Consider the following 16,909-nt stretch of genomic DNA (forward strand, 5'->3'; position numbering starts at 1 on the left):
AAATAGCTGAACTGTCAATCATCAGTTATTTTGGGGAGAAGAATATTCAGAAGTGGACTCTGTGAATCCTATGACCTCAAACTAGTGTTACTCCAAATAATAAAGTAACTTCTCATGACAAAGGCTTTATACATGATGCAAACCCTACATGATCATTTTCAACACAGAATAAGAATGTATTGATTAATATTACCCTTTGGATTAATGTTACTGATCAAGACTATTAAAACTAATATCTAGTTTTGATACTTCTTGATTACATCTGGGTATTGCTTTTTGGACAACCCCACACCCAAAACCGTTGCAGTGAATTTCAATGGAAGAACATCAGTCCACCAATGAGCACTATGTAATTAAGATTAGTGAGATTATTATGGAATAAAATGAATGCTTGGGTGACAGCAGGGTGTATGAAACAAGAGCATTAATCTTCCACTTGGCTGACTTGATAGCTTCATCTATAAAATTATTTAGACCAAGCCAGAAACCTATCCCCAGAACTCACATGCACAACTCCAACTTTGTAACTAAACAGCCAAAACATGTGAATAATTTTGGCATACTCTTCAGAACACCCCATTAGAGAAAGAAATCTGGGAATTAAAAACAACTGCATCAGAAATTGACAAAATCATCCTATATTCTATTTGGATTTGTGAGTTAAACCTTGACATGCAGACACGCTGACAAGGGCTAATAAAGGATGTAATACATTTTATGGGGCCATTTCTGGAGGGAAGAGGAAATACGAGAGCTTTATGCCTGAGTTATCCTGACAGGAAGAGGTATAGCCAACAAGACTTAACATGCAAAAGGAAACACAAAAATCCGCAGCAGTTTTGGCTCATTACAAATTCACACTTTCTCCTTCTTCTTCTTGACTTTCATCTAATTTATGGATTATTTTAATTAGGTCAGTGATATAAGCCACAGACTTGTCGACTTTTCGCCTAATGAGGGGAAGTACAGAGGAGATGAATGGTGTAAAATTGCATAGAAGCACATTTCTTTTGTACACAATAATTGAGCTAGACAGTGACTTTTTATGTCAGCTTTTTTTAAGGTAAATTCTGCTATATATTTAGAAACATTTATGTCTGCAATCTCACTAAGCCTTCTTCTTCAGTTAGACTTTCAGTTAATGTGTATGCATTCTGATTATGTGAAATTTGATCCTTTGCATTTTAAAGATACACTGTGTAACTTTTCTGGTGGAGGTTATTAGCCTGATTCATCTGCCTATTTCACTTCGTGGACCTCGCAGCATTAGGATTCGTTCGCTCGACGGTAGGCGGGTACTTTTGTTTATTTAACCAATCACTGCTATTTGGTCATGTCATATGTAATCCGCTCCTAAGGGGGCTAACTGGTATATTACACTTTTCCCAAATCCCATAGAAAGAAGGGGAATAATGTCTTTGATAAAATTCACCAAACATTCTCTTTTCTCCAGCTTTAAATCCTCATTCTCAAGAATTGTTGCCAACACAGAATGTACGGCTCTTCGCTGATTGGCTGGTGCCCACACTTGCACTTCCAGGGTTTTTGCAAACCGTCTGGTGTATTCCTAGTGTATCTAGTGTATTCCTGACCTAGTCACAGGAGACAAATGAAATTGAGCAGAGGCACTAGGTAATGCCAACCTGGTTGGGAGGTTATTGGTGGGCCTGGAATATTACACAATATGGTATTAAACACAGTTATCTCCATGGAGAGAACAAGATGATGCCATCAGATCAAGTTACAGGTCAATTCTGTGGCGAGGCGACTCCACTCACAATATGAATGCAAGTTTTTTAAAGTATTTCTGAGCAAAAGCACCTGTAGTGAAATAGATTGATATGTTTAATGCTGTATTGTAGACAGAAATAACATCTCCATGGAGACAAGCAGAAAATAGTGTCAGTTCCTGTGACATGCAAAAATATATAAATAAATCAAAGTTAGAGAATAACATGTTTTGTACTTCTATATGTGTACATCTAAACTTCCTCATCTCCAGTCTGATATTACAGCACTTGACTCAGCCCATTAGATACAGCAGCCCTCACTTAGCCTCTCAGACATAACACTAGGGGCTTCTATTATAGCTTGTACGAAGCTGCAGAATCAAAGCATCAAAACAATACACAAAGGCACACCCTCTGCACACCACTGTCTGTCTCCCTCTCTCCCTGCTAACAGCCTGTGACAGCATCAGGCGTTGAGAAAAGTCCAATTAAGAGCATGTTTTTGTTTTTGCATGTGGTCTATGCCTTTGAATTTCTTGTTTATTTTATTTTGTCTATATGAAAATTAGTCTATTAGTCTAGCATTAAATTGAATTGTGCTTTTTGAAATGACCATGCAGGTTTTATAGGTTTAGTTTTTGTTTAAGACTGAAAGAATTCTATTTACACTTTTCTCATTTACAAACAATCCTGTCATAATTAGTCTATTTGTGTAAAGCTTTCTTCTTCTGTAAAGCACTTTGAATTGCCATGTACATGAACTGTGCTCTACAAACTTGCCATTTTTTATCCAAACACTTTTTCATTCATCAGTTTTTCCCATTTTTGTGGTAACTATGGCCTTCAGGCAGAGTACACAATGGAGAGTGAGCAATTAGTCGCAGATAGCCATCCACTCACCCTTTCCGTCACTGTGAGCAATTCAGTGTCACCAATTCATCTTTCACATAAAGACCATCGGGGGTGTTACCAACGCAAGGATCTAACTTACAACATACTGACTCAAAACATTTATTTCATACCATCTTAAAGGGCCCATATTATACTGTTTTTTTTTGTTATAATGCTGTTTCCTCATCAAAAACATACCTGGAGTTGTGTTTTGTTTCATTCACACGTTTCACACACAAACCCTGCATATTTAGGATGTGTCTGTTCCACCTTGTGATGTCATGTGGTAATACAGGAAGTGCTCCACTGTGTTTATAAACTCCATACACCTTCACTAGAATCATTTGGATCATTTCAGACCTGGATTTGTCGATATCTACTGAAGTAAAAGTAAAAGGTAGCTGTTAACTGGAAAATTACCAATACATGACATCACAAAGTGGAACAGAGCATTTTGAGGCTAGGAGATGTAGACAGACTAATAATTAGGGTTAGTCAAACATGTGAGAATGAAACAAAACACAACTCCAGGTATGTTTTTTAAGAGGAAACATTCTAACATGGCTTAAAGCTCACAAGAATACTTTTTGTATAATATAGGACTTTTAACAAATAAATAAATCTACTTTACAAACAGTTAATGAGCTAGGAGCAGCTCTTCATCAGTGATACAAAACTAATGATAGGGGGGTATTTCTCTGGAAGCCAGATGTTGCACACTAAAGTTCCCAGAGTGACGCCATTAACTGATTCATTTATATTAGACACTAACTGTTAAACACATGACATATTTACAATGATTTACAGTCACAATCAGCTTCTCCACTCTTGATGTTTAATGCCTCTATTACGAATGCGCAAAAACATAGCTGGAATTTGCAAGGGCAGTGTTCAAATCATCCACTGTGTTCTCATCCCCTGGTGTTTTCATTTGCTTGTAATTTGAAGCTGAATCAGAGAAGAGCAGGCTTGGCAGCGTCCTTTGGGAAGACTGTTGTGTATGATTGGCAAAAAAGGATGGATCAAATAGGACTTAGTGAGGGGGCTACTGACTGCACTGTTTCTATGCACACAACCGAGGAAGAACCAAGCTAGAGGGAGGAGAAAAAGTGATGCAACTCAAATGATAAGGCATTCAATATAAACATACACTCCCTACTCCCAAATGCTGCACGGGACACAACCAAATGTGTTAAGGCCAATGAATAGAGGGTGTAAATTAACTTTAAAAAAATTCAATGTTATCTCCAGATTTCACGTCATCAGCAGTTGTTGTACATCTGCAGCATCCAGACATTCACAAGATGCTTTAGAGTCCAGGGTGTGATGTGATCACTGAACTGCCGCTTGGCTCATTTCCTGAAGTTACTGCTTTATTTCTGCCGCTTGGACTACAACCAATTCCTGCCAGCTATAAAGTGCCGGCGCGTGGAGTCATTATTGTAAATGTAAAGCACTTTTAACGGCCCCTGATGTAGCCTAAGGTTAGTCTTCTATCAGGGCCAGACCGTAAACAGCAGCACCTGCGAGGAAATCAGGCAGTAAACGTGACAGCTACAAGGTATGGAAGCCTGTGAAAGTCTAAACTATAAGGATGCATTGCAGTAGGTCTGGGCATACCTGCATTAAGTAGTAATAGTTATAGGAAAACAAATTTCACTCAAATATCTATAGCCTGCAAGGGTATATTCAACAATGGCACAATAATTACAACATAAGCATTTAAGAGTGTTAGTGATAATCTCTCAAAAAACATGCATGTCTGCAGAGGGCACGTTAAACAGATCCATGACAGGAATTTTAATCTACTCAGTTGGTCCAGTGTTCAGCCCATGACCTCGTTCTCAAACCAGTGTTAAACCTTTTCGCATTAAACCTCCGCCGGTCACAAGCAAACTTTAACATGACATCACCGCGTCCGTCTGACTCGGTGCGCACGAGCCGAATACAAAACTTGATAGATGCATGTGCTTGATATTTCGGATTGACTTAACTGATTAAATTTCAACCTCAATAAAGAGTTAATAAGCGCAAAACCACGTTATAGTCACCCAAATCACTTTGCTAACAGCGACGCAAAACGTGCGTAAACGTCATCTTAACTAGGCCTATTATTTTTCTCTTATCTTATGTTTCTTTTTTATGCAGAACTCCAAAACACGTTACCTGCTTGAGTCGATACTATGTGTAGTAAGATGTACAGTAGCACCGGTATCCTCCTGCGCCCTTTCCTTCTCATTAAACTGTCCATCTTCAGAGGCGCAGACGCGGAGGGAACTCCGCCAAGCTGAACTTAGTTGAACAAGTGAAACTGGGTAGGAGCTAAGCGTCCATCCGTGGAAAGGGAGAGGCGTGCTGTGTAGTTCCACTTGGTTGGTCTTGTTGCAGAACTTTTCTTGGGTATGGATGGACTCCACGCTCGCTTCTATCCCACTCATTCAATTTCTCCCTCTCAGCATCCCTCCCTCCCTCTACTCTCCACCTCCGCCCCCTCCCTCCTATACGTGTCCCGGGACGAGCGGGGCAGCCCATAAATCACCTTTTACGCAGGATTATTTGTCAACTCTCACTTCCTAGAGGCAATTATTATTGCCCTCTGAGCGAAAAACCATTGCAGCTTTACACTTTTCTATTTTATTCCCTAAATATCGCAGTCGAGTAAACATCACTATACCAGACCCCACTACTGTTGTAAAGACATCTGTAGAATTAACTTTACAGTGAACTGAAGCGAAAATAAGTGACAGTCTGACAGTCCCAGACAGATTTCAGATTGACAGGGTCATAATGCTGATCTCCCCACATCAAGAGTCACAGACATCTGTCAGATTGGCTACCCTACACATTTGATCTTTACATCATTCTGTTCACTTCCAGTCACATTTCTCTTTGTTAAATGGACTAAATGATCAAGTAATTGACCTGAAACATTCAGATTCTTTAAACGTTTGACTCTGGAGTAGTAGGAAAGAAAATAATCACTTATTGAAGAAGTAGAGAAGTTAACTAATACACAAATAACAGTATGAATGCAATCATTTTCATAAGAAACCTAATTTATTCTGAAAGATGCAGGTATATGGTTGAGACTTGCTTAGAGAGTTAAACTGTCTAATTGGAAAATCACCAAGGACGATGTTTTGAGTCCAAGCTTGAACAGGCTTTTGTGCAAGACTAAGGGCTAAAAATGCTAAGTACATACAGGGAACCACAGCCAAACTTTAATTTCTCAAAGGAGAGGAGCCTGCCATCATCAGAAGAGCAAGAAACACGCTTCATGAAAAAGTCTCCAAAAGCAAAATTACAGAAAGCCGAGCTGGACAATTACAGTTGATGCGTTGAGTAAACATGAGCCCCCTGACCCCTGTCACCTGCCCTCTGTACGAGAATCAGCAGTGCATTCCTCTAAGTTTTTAGCAGATAGTTACTAAGAGTCCAGTGGCTAGTCTGAGCGCCCAGTGAGAAATATTTCTACAGCATGTGTTATATACCTCTTCCAAACACTGGACTTAGGGGTAGTACATTTATCTTCAGCCCTTTCAGCCACGACAGAAGTCTCAAGTAAAACCTCAGAAAAGAAACATCCACATTTTTATTTATGGGCATTTTCAAAGGTCAGAAGGATGAATGAATGTGGATATAAACTAATATGCTACACTCTCTTTTTACATTTACTTCATTACATTTGAGAGCAAGTATTTCTCCTTTCTACTCCACTGCACCTCTGAACTGGATAGAAAGTATATTGTATTACTGTAGATGAAAATAGTTACTTTAATACTTTTACTTAAGTTGACTTTTTTCATATGATACTTTTACATGAGTATTTTTTTTTGCTCTGTTATCTGAACTTTTACTTAAGTAACAAATTTGAGTACTTCTTCCACCACTATTTTAAAGCATTTGTAGTATATGAAAGTGTGAGATTCTTTGCATTATGAACTTGGACTTTGGACAGTTTTGTAATATATAAATCATATCGCTCTTTTCACTCTAAGATGATACAAAGAAATAGAGCTGGAAAGTATTTAAATTCTTTCAATCAATTATTTTCAATCGTTTTATAACTTTGTTTTGACTGACATCAATCAGAGCTCTGAAGGGTTTGATCATGCTTCAGCACTAATAAATATGGGCTAGTCGACTCTGTGACAGCCTTGTAAATTACTCTCACTCCTTAAGTCCATCCCGTAGTAGAACGTGCTTGGACAGGACCACAGAACCGGGAGCAGCAAAAATATAAAGGGAAGTTTAAAGTAGCTGTGTCTTTCTTCTTGTGTGTTAAGATTTATGAGTTCAAGAAGGGATATCACCTCTTGTGTTCGGCAGTTACCTGTGGGCATGGTACATCAGAAGTCATAGGCAAAGGGTCTGTTATGTAACAACTGTGGTCTGCAAGTCAAATATGCAAACAATCATTAGATTTCGTAACATGTATTTTTGTCCAAACAACATCCCCCCAAAAGACAGATTTTGATGACTTTGAACAACTGTGTTACCTGCTTGGAGTGTCTCAGTCTTTTGTATAGAAAAACGTCCAGTTTGTGACACTTTAAAATAAGGGCAAGTTGGTCAATATCATATTTACAATGACTACAAGAAAAGACAGTCTCCTTAAGTTACTCACTCATGTATGTAACACCACATTCAAATTTTAAAAGTTGTGTTTTTCATATATCTTTCACTGAAACTGACTAGGCCCCTCTCAGCTGTCTGCACCACGTAAACATGACGGAGAGTATTCAGAAAAAAATGCATTTTTCTATTGCATTTGTAAGGCTAATCTGTAGATCTGTATATGAAGACTTCAGTTCAGAAACTCACACTAAACTGATGCGTAGAATTTCATCACTTATGTTCTCTACTCTATCATCAATTATAGCAAGTATTTCAACAGGCCCCTTTGAGACATGCTCAGGAAGTAAGATAATATTCTATAGCGAAAAAACGTGGAGGAAACCCAGGATGTTGTCCCACATTATCAGCTGCTAAACCTCACTACGCTACATTGACCATAACCTGATATGTGAACTCTCGCTTTAATTTTCTGCATGTTTCCATTTTGGAGCGAAAGGGGAACTGCCAGTCTAGTGATAATTATAATCATTAGAGATGGGGGTAGACTAAGCTAATTAACATCTAAGGACCATGTCTGTTAAATGACCTGCTCAAACAAATAGACTAAATACACTCGGGCAGCAGACACACTCAAAATAACACTGCACTCCAAGCTTCACTGACAGAAATAGTAAACTAATTAAAAACAACTGACAAACTGATTTATTGAACAATTATATAATACCCAAGTGGAAGAAGAAATATTTAAACTATAAAAATACCTTTACTTCAGAATCAGTGCACATGTTGTAGGCCTGTTGCAAAAAGTAGCATGCATTGCCTTTTAAAAGCATCCCACTTTAAATAAATAAAATAAGTGTTAGTAGTGTATTATTTTTATAATTGAACTTGAAGGTACACTATGTAAGTTTTGGTAGGGGGTCTGTCGCTGCTTGTTTCCTTGGATATAACATTGCTCTGTCTAGAATGTTCCACAGTATGACATTAAACAGCTCTATTTATATTTATTACATTTCAAGTGCTTTTATAGCTCAAAAATTGTGTGCACGGTTGTCTTTCCACAGATTTTGACCTGTAACTTGGTCTGGTTTGGCACCTTTAACTATCCTTTCACTCTCTTCAACAATTTTGAAAGACCTTGAGAATACTGAGTAGTAGTTACATGTTATGGCCTGAATTCAGTGTTTTCAGTGCATTCCTGAAAAGTCTAAATGACATTTTATGGTGGTCACTGGTCAGCTATTTCTGAAAGCTCTCTTTGTGAAGTGCCCATTGTGTGTGGTCTGCAGCTGCCACCAGATTCGTACTTCATTTTGTCTCTGTCTCAAACCCACTTATTACTTTTAAGCACTAACTCTTCCTAAAGCTGTTTCTCACTCACTTTAAAAACACTTCTAAGCTATCGCATTTCCGAGTCCTTGTACCATTTTAGATGAATTTTTCTTTTTAGTTTTCGACTAGACCCCCCGCGTCTTTTTTTTTTTCTTCTTTTCAGATGAAGTTTGCATTCCACACCTTCTCCACACAAAAGAGTACAAAGCGTCAAACATTCCAGTCTGTCATGGACACAACACATTTTTAATACAATGTACAATTTGCAATTCATTCATCAAGGTGCACTATGCAAAAATTTTGGAGTTTGGTGCCTGCTTGTCTCCATAGAGATGTTTTTATTTTGCCTTGAAGGTTTCAGAATTTGGCATTAAACTGGCCTATCTTGCATTTATTAAATGTCAGGTGTTTTAATTGGCAAAAGTACATTGCACAAATCATTTTTTACTCTCTCCACGGCTCTGATCAACCAACTTGGCATGGTAGTTACACCTGCTTGTTCAAGGGAGATAGATATGTTTAATGCAATAATGTGGAACATACCAGGCAAACCAGATATCTCCGTTGAGACAAGCAGGAAGAAAAGTTACATTGTGCTCCTTTCAGGCTTTCAATATTGGCCGCAGTTGGCACAATATTTTAAACCATTTTAGGCAATTACAAATGCAGTAGAATTGCCAAACATATTCTTGTGTATTATTTCATTTGAATATTATTATATTATAATATTAATATATTTTACAGCTGTTTTGATCATGGTCTTAATGTAATAGACTAGGAACATTTTGAGTAAAGACCAGTTATGACCACAAGGGGTCAGTTTGAGAAGATGCTATGCAAATTGGGAGACATACAGTAAAGTTCTTTAGTGTGGGATTATTGTAAAAAAAAAAAAAAAAAAAAAAAAACAGTCTTCAGAAAGTTTATACAAAGTAAACTATTGAGAATGAACATGTTAAAATGTGAAAATGTTAAATTGTTTCAAGAAATAGCATTGTGGGTGTAGTCTGAAAGCGTGAAAGGTTATTGTATAGAAAAGCATGCATGGACCTGCATTTCCTCCTCCTCTGGTCTCTGTCTTCAGTTCTTTGTATGTTGAGACCAAATATTTTGAAATTCCATGGGAGTAGTTCAGGGCTTCTGAATGTCCAGCAACTTCTCTATCGCTGTCCCATGTCTACACCTGGAGAAACGACAGAGGAACACAGCTCGCCATAATTGACTCCTGTTCACCTTACAGTAAAGTAGTGAGAGAACTTTAAACTGAACAGGTACTAAGCAGGGGTGTGTTTTGTTCACATTACACAAAGTATAAAATTATTCTTGTCCACTGTGAATGGTAAGATGAATGAATGATGTGTGAAGAGAACAGCTCAAGAACCTAATCGCAACAGCTCCACTTTGGGAACACAAAATAGTAAATAAAATACAACTATTTTGACTGGGACAGTTTGATTTCAAAGCTTTTGAAAAATACAGTCTCCCCTTCTTCTTTCTACTTCCAGTGGTCTCACTTCTGTTCTAAATATACTACTTAATAAAAAATATAGTTAAGAAATCAGATTTCAGTTTCATCAAAACACTGTGAATCTTATAAATAAGGATCTGCAATTGTTTATTTTGATTTTACTTCCTCAAATATGTGATATTATGCAATCTGTATACAACTGTATAATTATAAATTACATTATATTTAACACATGTACTTTGGCCTTTTTAAAAGAAACACTTCGACCTTATCAGGTGCACTTTGACCTCTGACAACATCAACCCATTACATCATCCTCATAACAGTTACATGTTTTGAGTGCAGTACCTAGTAAACATGTGACCAGACTGAACTGGTTTAATTTTCAATCAAGTAATGCAATGCATTGTTTTAAATGACTGTGTACTGGAGCCCATGATGACATTTTATGTTGCTTCCGCTTCTTACCAGGAGATGGCAGTGTAATGCAACGCATTGCACCGCCAGCTTTCAATGAAAAGTGAGTGATGGTCTTTATAGATACAAAATGTTTGGACTGTGACTGTAAGAACACATTTAAATAAGATAAAATAATAAAGATTAACAACTATGATAAGGCCTACAGAATATGGTTAATGTCGTACAACCATTTCATTCTGTAAATATATTGGATGGGACATAATGAGAATTAGATCAGACCTCCCATGGAAGAATAGCCCGGACAGTGGCCATAGAGTAGGTCTAAATTCAGAGTCAGAATCTCTAACCTCAGACACACAACAGACTAAGCACTGCCCCTTTGTGACACGCACGTACGCGCACGCACGCAGTGCAACATATTTTAAAGATTTTTCCTGTTTGCCAAGCTGCGACACTTATCAACGCGAAAACGTGGTCTGCAGAGGTGTCGAAGCCGTGTCGCTTTGGATGTTGCTTTTATAAACCATGTGACTGAATTAGGCGCTCACATGGCCCAGTGGCTGCATGATCCGCTTTAGTTTTTTAAAGTCCAGGGAACAGTAGCTCCCTCAGCAGCGACCATCCGGTGCAGAGGCCGCTGGAAACACATCGCCTATCTGGATAAATCATGGCGAACAGCGGGCAGAAAGTTGTGCTGATCACCGGCTGCTCCTCCGGCATCGGGTTACGGATCGCAGTCACGCTGGCCAGAGATGAAAAGAAGCGTTACCATGGTAAAAGCGCTTTCTTTTGCGTTGATTCTGAAATTAGTCTCGAACTCACTGGTGTTTGCAGACCCTCTCCATGTTTACTTTCTGCGCAAAGGTAAAGGTTAATTGCACCATGCCTCTTATACGCACACTAGTGTACTTCGCCTGTGTTTTGCGCAGCTATCCATTTTCTGATACGCGCATGGAAGTCTTTGTCATTCAGTCAGTTAACCTCAGTAAGACAGCTCAGATCATCAACATTTGTAAACTCTTTTTGTTGAATTATTACTTGAAAGAAAACTTCCAGGCTCCTGCTCTACGAGGATGCCCGCTCGCTCGCAGGCGGAATCATAAAAGGAGGCTTGTCAGTTCTCTTTCAAGTGACTTCTCCCGCACAAAGCCCCCTTTTATGGACCTGAATTGTAGACCGCCCGCTCCGGTTTAGTACCGTGTCTAATGTGGCTATAGTCCCTCAGAGCGCAGAGTGTTGAAAGGGGGACAAAGTTTGAGACCTGTACAAGCGAGGGTTCACTGTGAACCAGGGCCTGGTTTTAAGTCTTCATTGGTGCTCATTAGAGTTGGGATGTACTCACTCTGACAGATTTGCTCAGAGCGCCTCCTCTGCAGCGTCCCAAACGTCAATACTGTCACCTGGACTTAAAACCATGTCATGTCATGGGTTTTGACCTTCCCTATGAATCCATTTTCTTATTGTATATGAGCTGCCATTAAAAGGAAGATAACCATATCCAGAGTGAATAATTATTGATGTAGAAGTAAGTGGTCTTAGTGGAAAACTCTGCAGAGTTGCTGAAGCAAGCACTAAACCCCCAGAATACTTTCTTGAATGTGCTGCAATGTGGCTCTTTCAAGAATGCATAAAGCTGCCCAGGAGCAATTCCTGAAGGAGTCGAGGAACAATGGGCCTCTTGTTCAAGTCTCAACCAAATGCGTAAATCTCTTTGTTGCTTCACAGACACACCATTTGTTAATCGTAAGATTAAACTTCATTAGATTTTATTAGGCAACATTATACGTGAACAAGTTCCATGCACAGCTGTACTCCACATTGTATGTTTCTTTAAATACTTGCAGTGGGGAACAATGTGTCTTCTCTGCTCATCCTGTTTACAAAGGAAATAGGTGTAAGACTATCTACAACCAACATATGTAATAATGGCCAGTGCAGCTATTATGCAACAGCCCTATCTGGTTCCCTGAGAGATAGTGACAGTTAGCAGACAGAGCTCAATACAGCCAGGTCATTGCTAGCTGATAGCCACAGGTTCTGTTCCTGATAGATGACTGTGTTGTGCAGACTGGCCCTGATCCTGGTGTGAAGTTCAAAGACCAGGTTATTAGTGCAGTGCTCTTAAACTAAGGCGACTTCTAGGAAGTCTGACCTGCGCCCCTCTGGCTCTGAGCACATACCACCACAGTGCACTGGAGACACACTGTGGCACTTTGCAGTGATCAGGTTTCACTGTCCCATGTGTCACACTTCACTGAAGAAACTGGGCTTTTCCTTTCACAACTAATGCTTTAAACTATAGGAACAAAGACGTACAAACAACATCTAAGCCTTCTTTAGCTGATAAATGTGGAGGGTTTTGCCTTAACAATATGCAAACCGATCAGAAGAGCTTGAAAGTGTCAAAACCACAGATGTCTGCATGTCATAAGCTTGTTATAAAAAAAAGTTGTATTTGTCTTTGTCAGTTATTGCCACTATGAGGGACCTGAGAAAGAAAGACAAACTGGTGGAGGCGGCTGGTGATGCATTTGGGAAAACTCTGACTCTGCTCCCTCTGGACGTGTGCAGCGATGAGTCTGTCAAAAACTGTATCAACAGCGTTAAAGACCGCCACATCGACATCTTAAGTAAGTGTACCCACAAGTAGAGGCAAGCTCCCACAAGTTGTCACAAGATACACTGTACTGAACTGTGTGCTTATTAGACCTGTCATTATAACACATGCAGTCTGATATATTGTTGATACAGAAAAATAACACAACATTCATATACGGAAACTACCTTATGCAACAAAAGCTAAATATGACGATAAAGCAGAATGAACCCTTTCCTTTATGTCTTTGTAAATATCTGTAAAAGCATGTTCTGCAACAATTTAAAAAAAAAATCCTCATTGGTGCAAAGAAAATGTACACACAAAAAATATTCAGCTAAAATATTGCCACATCTTTCCTTTATAGAATGATATGTTAACAAAGTAAGTATTGTGTTAGGCCTTGTGGTTATTTAATCACAATCACAGCAATTCATGACACATTTTGAAGCAGCTTATACACTTGCAACAACATAATCACGTCTGTTTGTTGATGAAACTAAGACATAATTTGTATCCCACTGAACCTTTTACCCCATTACACAAGACTCATTCATTTGTGTGCTCATGTTACATCACTGCAATCACTGTTGTTACTTGCTGACCCCTTGTGGTAGTCAAAAGAAACACACTTTTCTTAATAATTGAGTGACCTTTGATTGTAATTAATATAATATTTTATATCTTTTGTAGTCAATAATGCTGGTGTAGGCTTGCTTGGACCATTGGAAAGCATCACCATAGAGGAGATGAAGAGAGTTTTTGAAACCAACTTCTTTGGTGTGGTCCGAATGATTAAAGAAGTGATGCCTGACATGAAAAAGAGACGTTCAGGGCACATCGTTGTCATGAGCAGTGTCATGGGGCTCCAAGGTATATACATGTTTAATTGATTAGTTTTTTTTAGTTCAAGGTTCTTTATTTGTCATTCACACATGCAAGAGCAACTGAGAATACACACTTCTTAAGCATTACCAGTAATTTAAAAACTTGACTATTACTGGTGGTTATTATGCTGCTGCTGTATCTATTATTCAGCTCCATCCACAAGAATACTCTTCTGCCTCGTCACCATGGCTACGGTCACACTGTAGGTCTAGAGGCTCAATTCTGATTTTTTCCCAAATCAGATTTTTTGGGAGGGGCTTTTCACATTGCAAATAAAATGTGACTTTGATCAGATTTCATGTGTGAACCCAATAGCCTTGAAGTGTCCTGATTTGCAGAAGAGGACACAACTGGAGTTGTGCTAGCCTGTTATTTTCTTTCCTATTTCCTATTGTCTCCTTTTCTGCAGAAACAGGCAAGAGTTGATATTTTGTCTTTGTCACACTTTCTTTCTTAAAAAATGGTAAATGGTAAATGGTCACATTTTTATATAGCACTTTTCCATCTTCAAGGCCCTTAAAGCACTGATGTTTTGCAGATGTGTTCACACTGCAAAAGATCAGATTAAAATCTGATTTATTTCCACATATGAAAGTAGTTTGGGTCGCATTTGAAAAAATCAGATTCAGCCTGTTCACACTGACATGAAAATATCAGATTCAGGTCACATTCGGACAAAAAATCTGATTGGACCTGCAGTGTGAATGTAGCCAATGTTGTTATAATGTTATGCTTAATTAATGTAATTCAACAAATATTATAATGATTTTACAAAACTCTTTTCAGGAGTGGTCTTCAATGATGTTTATACAGCCTCCAAGTTTGCTATGGAGGGTTTTTGTGAGAGTATGGCTGTACAGCTGATGAAATTCAATGTTCGGTAAGCACTTCTCTCCATTGTGTTCACATTAACTTAATTTACCATATACATAGGTAACATTTTAATTTGACCACCTCCAGGGTGTCCATGATCGAGCCTGGACCAGTGCACACAGAGTTTGAGACAAAGATGATGGATGACGTGGCTAAGATGGAGTATCCAGGAGCAGATGCAGATACAGTTCGATATTTTAAAGACGTTTATCTGCCCTCTTCGATAGATATATTTGAAGCCATGGGCCAAACACCAGAAGACATAGCCAAAGTAAGAAAACATTCTTGTAAAATCCTGTATACAGTGTACCCTACGCTAACAGCACACACCAAATGAAATGCTTATGTTGTAATAAATGCATAATAATCCTATTTAGAGATACAGAGAGAATATGGATTTAAACAACTTCATTAATCCACAAAGAAATTAACTTGACATACACAACAACAATATAAAACACTCCTTAATAACAATTGGTAAATAGAATTGTAATTAACATCTAAATAATTAGAGTAGAAAAAATATAGGGAAGTAAAAATGTAGCATGTTACCTCATAAACAGATGAACATGGGAGCATTGATATGTTATATGTTTCACTCAATCACTGTTGAGGCAGTACTGTACTAACAAAACCCTCTCATCTTCCAGTGCACTAAGAAAGTCATTGAGTCGAGCAGTCCACGGTTCAGGAACCTGACCAACAGTTTGTATACTCCGATTGTGGCCTTAAAGTATGCAGATGAGACCGGGGGGCTGTCTGTCAACACCTTCTACAATCTGCTCTTCAACTTTGGGCCCCTCATGCACATCACCATGAGCATCCTCAAGTGCCTGACCTGCAGCTGCCTCCGGAGGCGCACTATCTCCCCCAACTGAAGAGCTATACCGCTATCTCTCTCTGATGCCAGCTGTCGCCAGGTCCGCCTACTGCCTTTTTATGGTCATGGCTTGGGATAAGCAGGTAGACTATGGTTATTAAGACAAGTGAACAATGTGCCTTTTAGTTGAAAAAGTAACCATGATAAGCTTTGAGAAATCATGCACAATTGCACAACACTGCATACTATTATATATAGTATGGGCCCATAGAAAAATAAAGAACACGTGATGCAGTAAAATTTAAACACCTAAAGTCACATACTAAGCAAAAAATAAATGTAATTACTATTAATTATAGTAATCGCATTGCTTAACCACATGCTGTGTCCCTTATCATAAACCTCAAACTAAACATGCTAATCTTTTGCACAAAAAGTATACAAATATTAGTCCCAACTTAAGGCCATGGTGTACATATGTATAAGTAACTATAAATAAGTTATAGGTTCTGAATTTCCTCTGTTTATCATTTCGAATTGGTTTACATGATTGTATTACTTTACAGTGATTTCAGTCAGTATTAATAGTGTTCAAAAGTGTTGAAGTAGTATTTTGTAGACTTCAAACTAACTGAACTTGCTTAGATCCCTCAAGTGATGCTTTATTACGTAATGGCTGCACAGTGTTACTAGTGTTATTGTAAGTATTGCAGTATGAGGTCACATATTGGACTACAGCAGCAACAGAAAAATCTTGGACTTTTTAAAACTATGGACTCAAATAGAGCACAAGAATAACAAAGATCTGGACTATACTGAGCTATACAGAACTGTAACTGTATATACAGCGTCATAAGTAGTGCCTGTAAAGTGACCTGGAAAGATTATGGCTTATTTTGCATCATTAATTGTGCTTAATTGTTAGACCTGGGTGAATGATATTTCGATCTGTGGATGATTTAAGTTGTATCTTTATTTTTGAATATGCAAAATCAAAGTTGTTTTTTTGTTTGTTTGTTTTATTTTTTAATTCCGTATCTGATTGAAGAAATAAACACCCTGATTTGCCCCCACAGCTGTTTTCTCATAGCAATAGCAGGCAGTGGCCAATAGGGGTCGATATTTTCCTATACCATTGCCTCACTACCAACCTGTTGACAAGCAGAGCTACCGGGTGTATGGGAATGTGTCCTCAATGGTCTGAGATAAGGACGAGGAATACAAGTGGTAGCTTTAATCATTATCTCTGTGTCATTTTACCAGCCAAACAGAAAATTCCTTACCGTGAACTGCCCATTTTTGGGTATATTTCA

At 38.4% G+C, this 16,909-nt stretch overlaps 2 protein-coding genes across 2 annotated transcripts in view; one reads left to right on the plus strand and one right to left on the minus strand.

Moving 5' to 3' along the window:
- The window catches only part of col5a3a (collagen, type V, alpha 3a), a 40,608-nt gene extending 35,736 nt beyond the window's left edge, over positions 1-4,872 (minus strand). The window contains exon 1 of the mRNA XM_055152728.1: positions 4,788-4,872. Within this exon, the coding sequence (XP_055008703.1) occupies positions 4,788-4,872 (85 nt within the window). The remainder of the gene's footprint in view (positions 1-4,787) is intronic.
- A 6,001-nt stretch (positions 4,873-10,873) lies between these two features.
- rdh8a (retinol dehydrogenase 8a) lies at positions 10,874-16,597 on the plus strand. Its single transcript, XM_020933263.2, has 6 exons — positions 10,874-11,192; positions 12,888-13,049; positions 13,709-13,888; positions 14,690-14,783; positions 14,864-15,047; positions 15,427-16,597. Exons 1-6 carry the CDS (start codon positions 11,087-11,089, stop codon positions 15,652-15,654), a joined length of 954 nt encoding a protein of 317 aa, XP_020788922.1. The 5' UTR covers positions 10,874-11,086; the 3' UTR covers positions 15,655-16,597.
- The last annotated feature ends 312 nt before the right edge of the window (positions 16,598-16,909 follow it).

This window comes from Boleophthalmus pectinirostris, unplaced genomic scaffold (genome assembly GCF_026225935.1).
Source record: "Boleophthalmus pectinirostris isolate CB_2022bp ecotype Guang Dong unplaced genomic scaffold, ASM2622593v1 HiC_scaffold_17, whole genome shotgun sequence".
Lineage (NCBI taxonomy): Eukaryota > Metazoa > Chordata > Actinopteri > Gobiiformes > Gobiidae > Boleophthalmus > Boleophthalmus pectinirostris.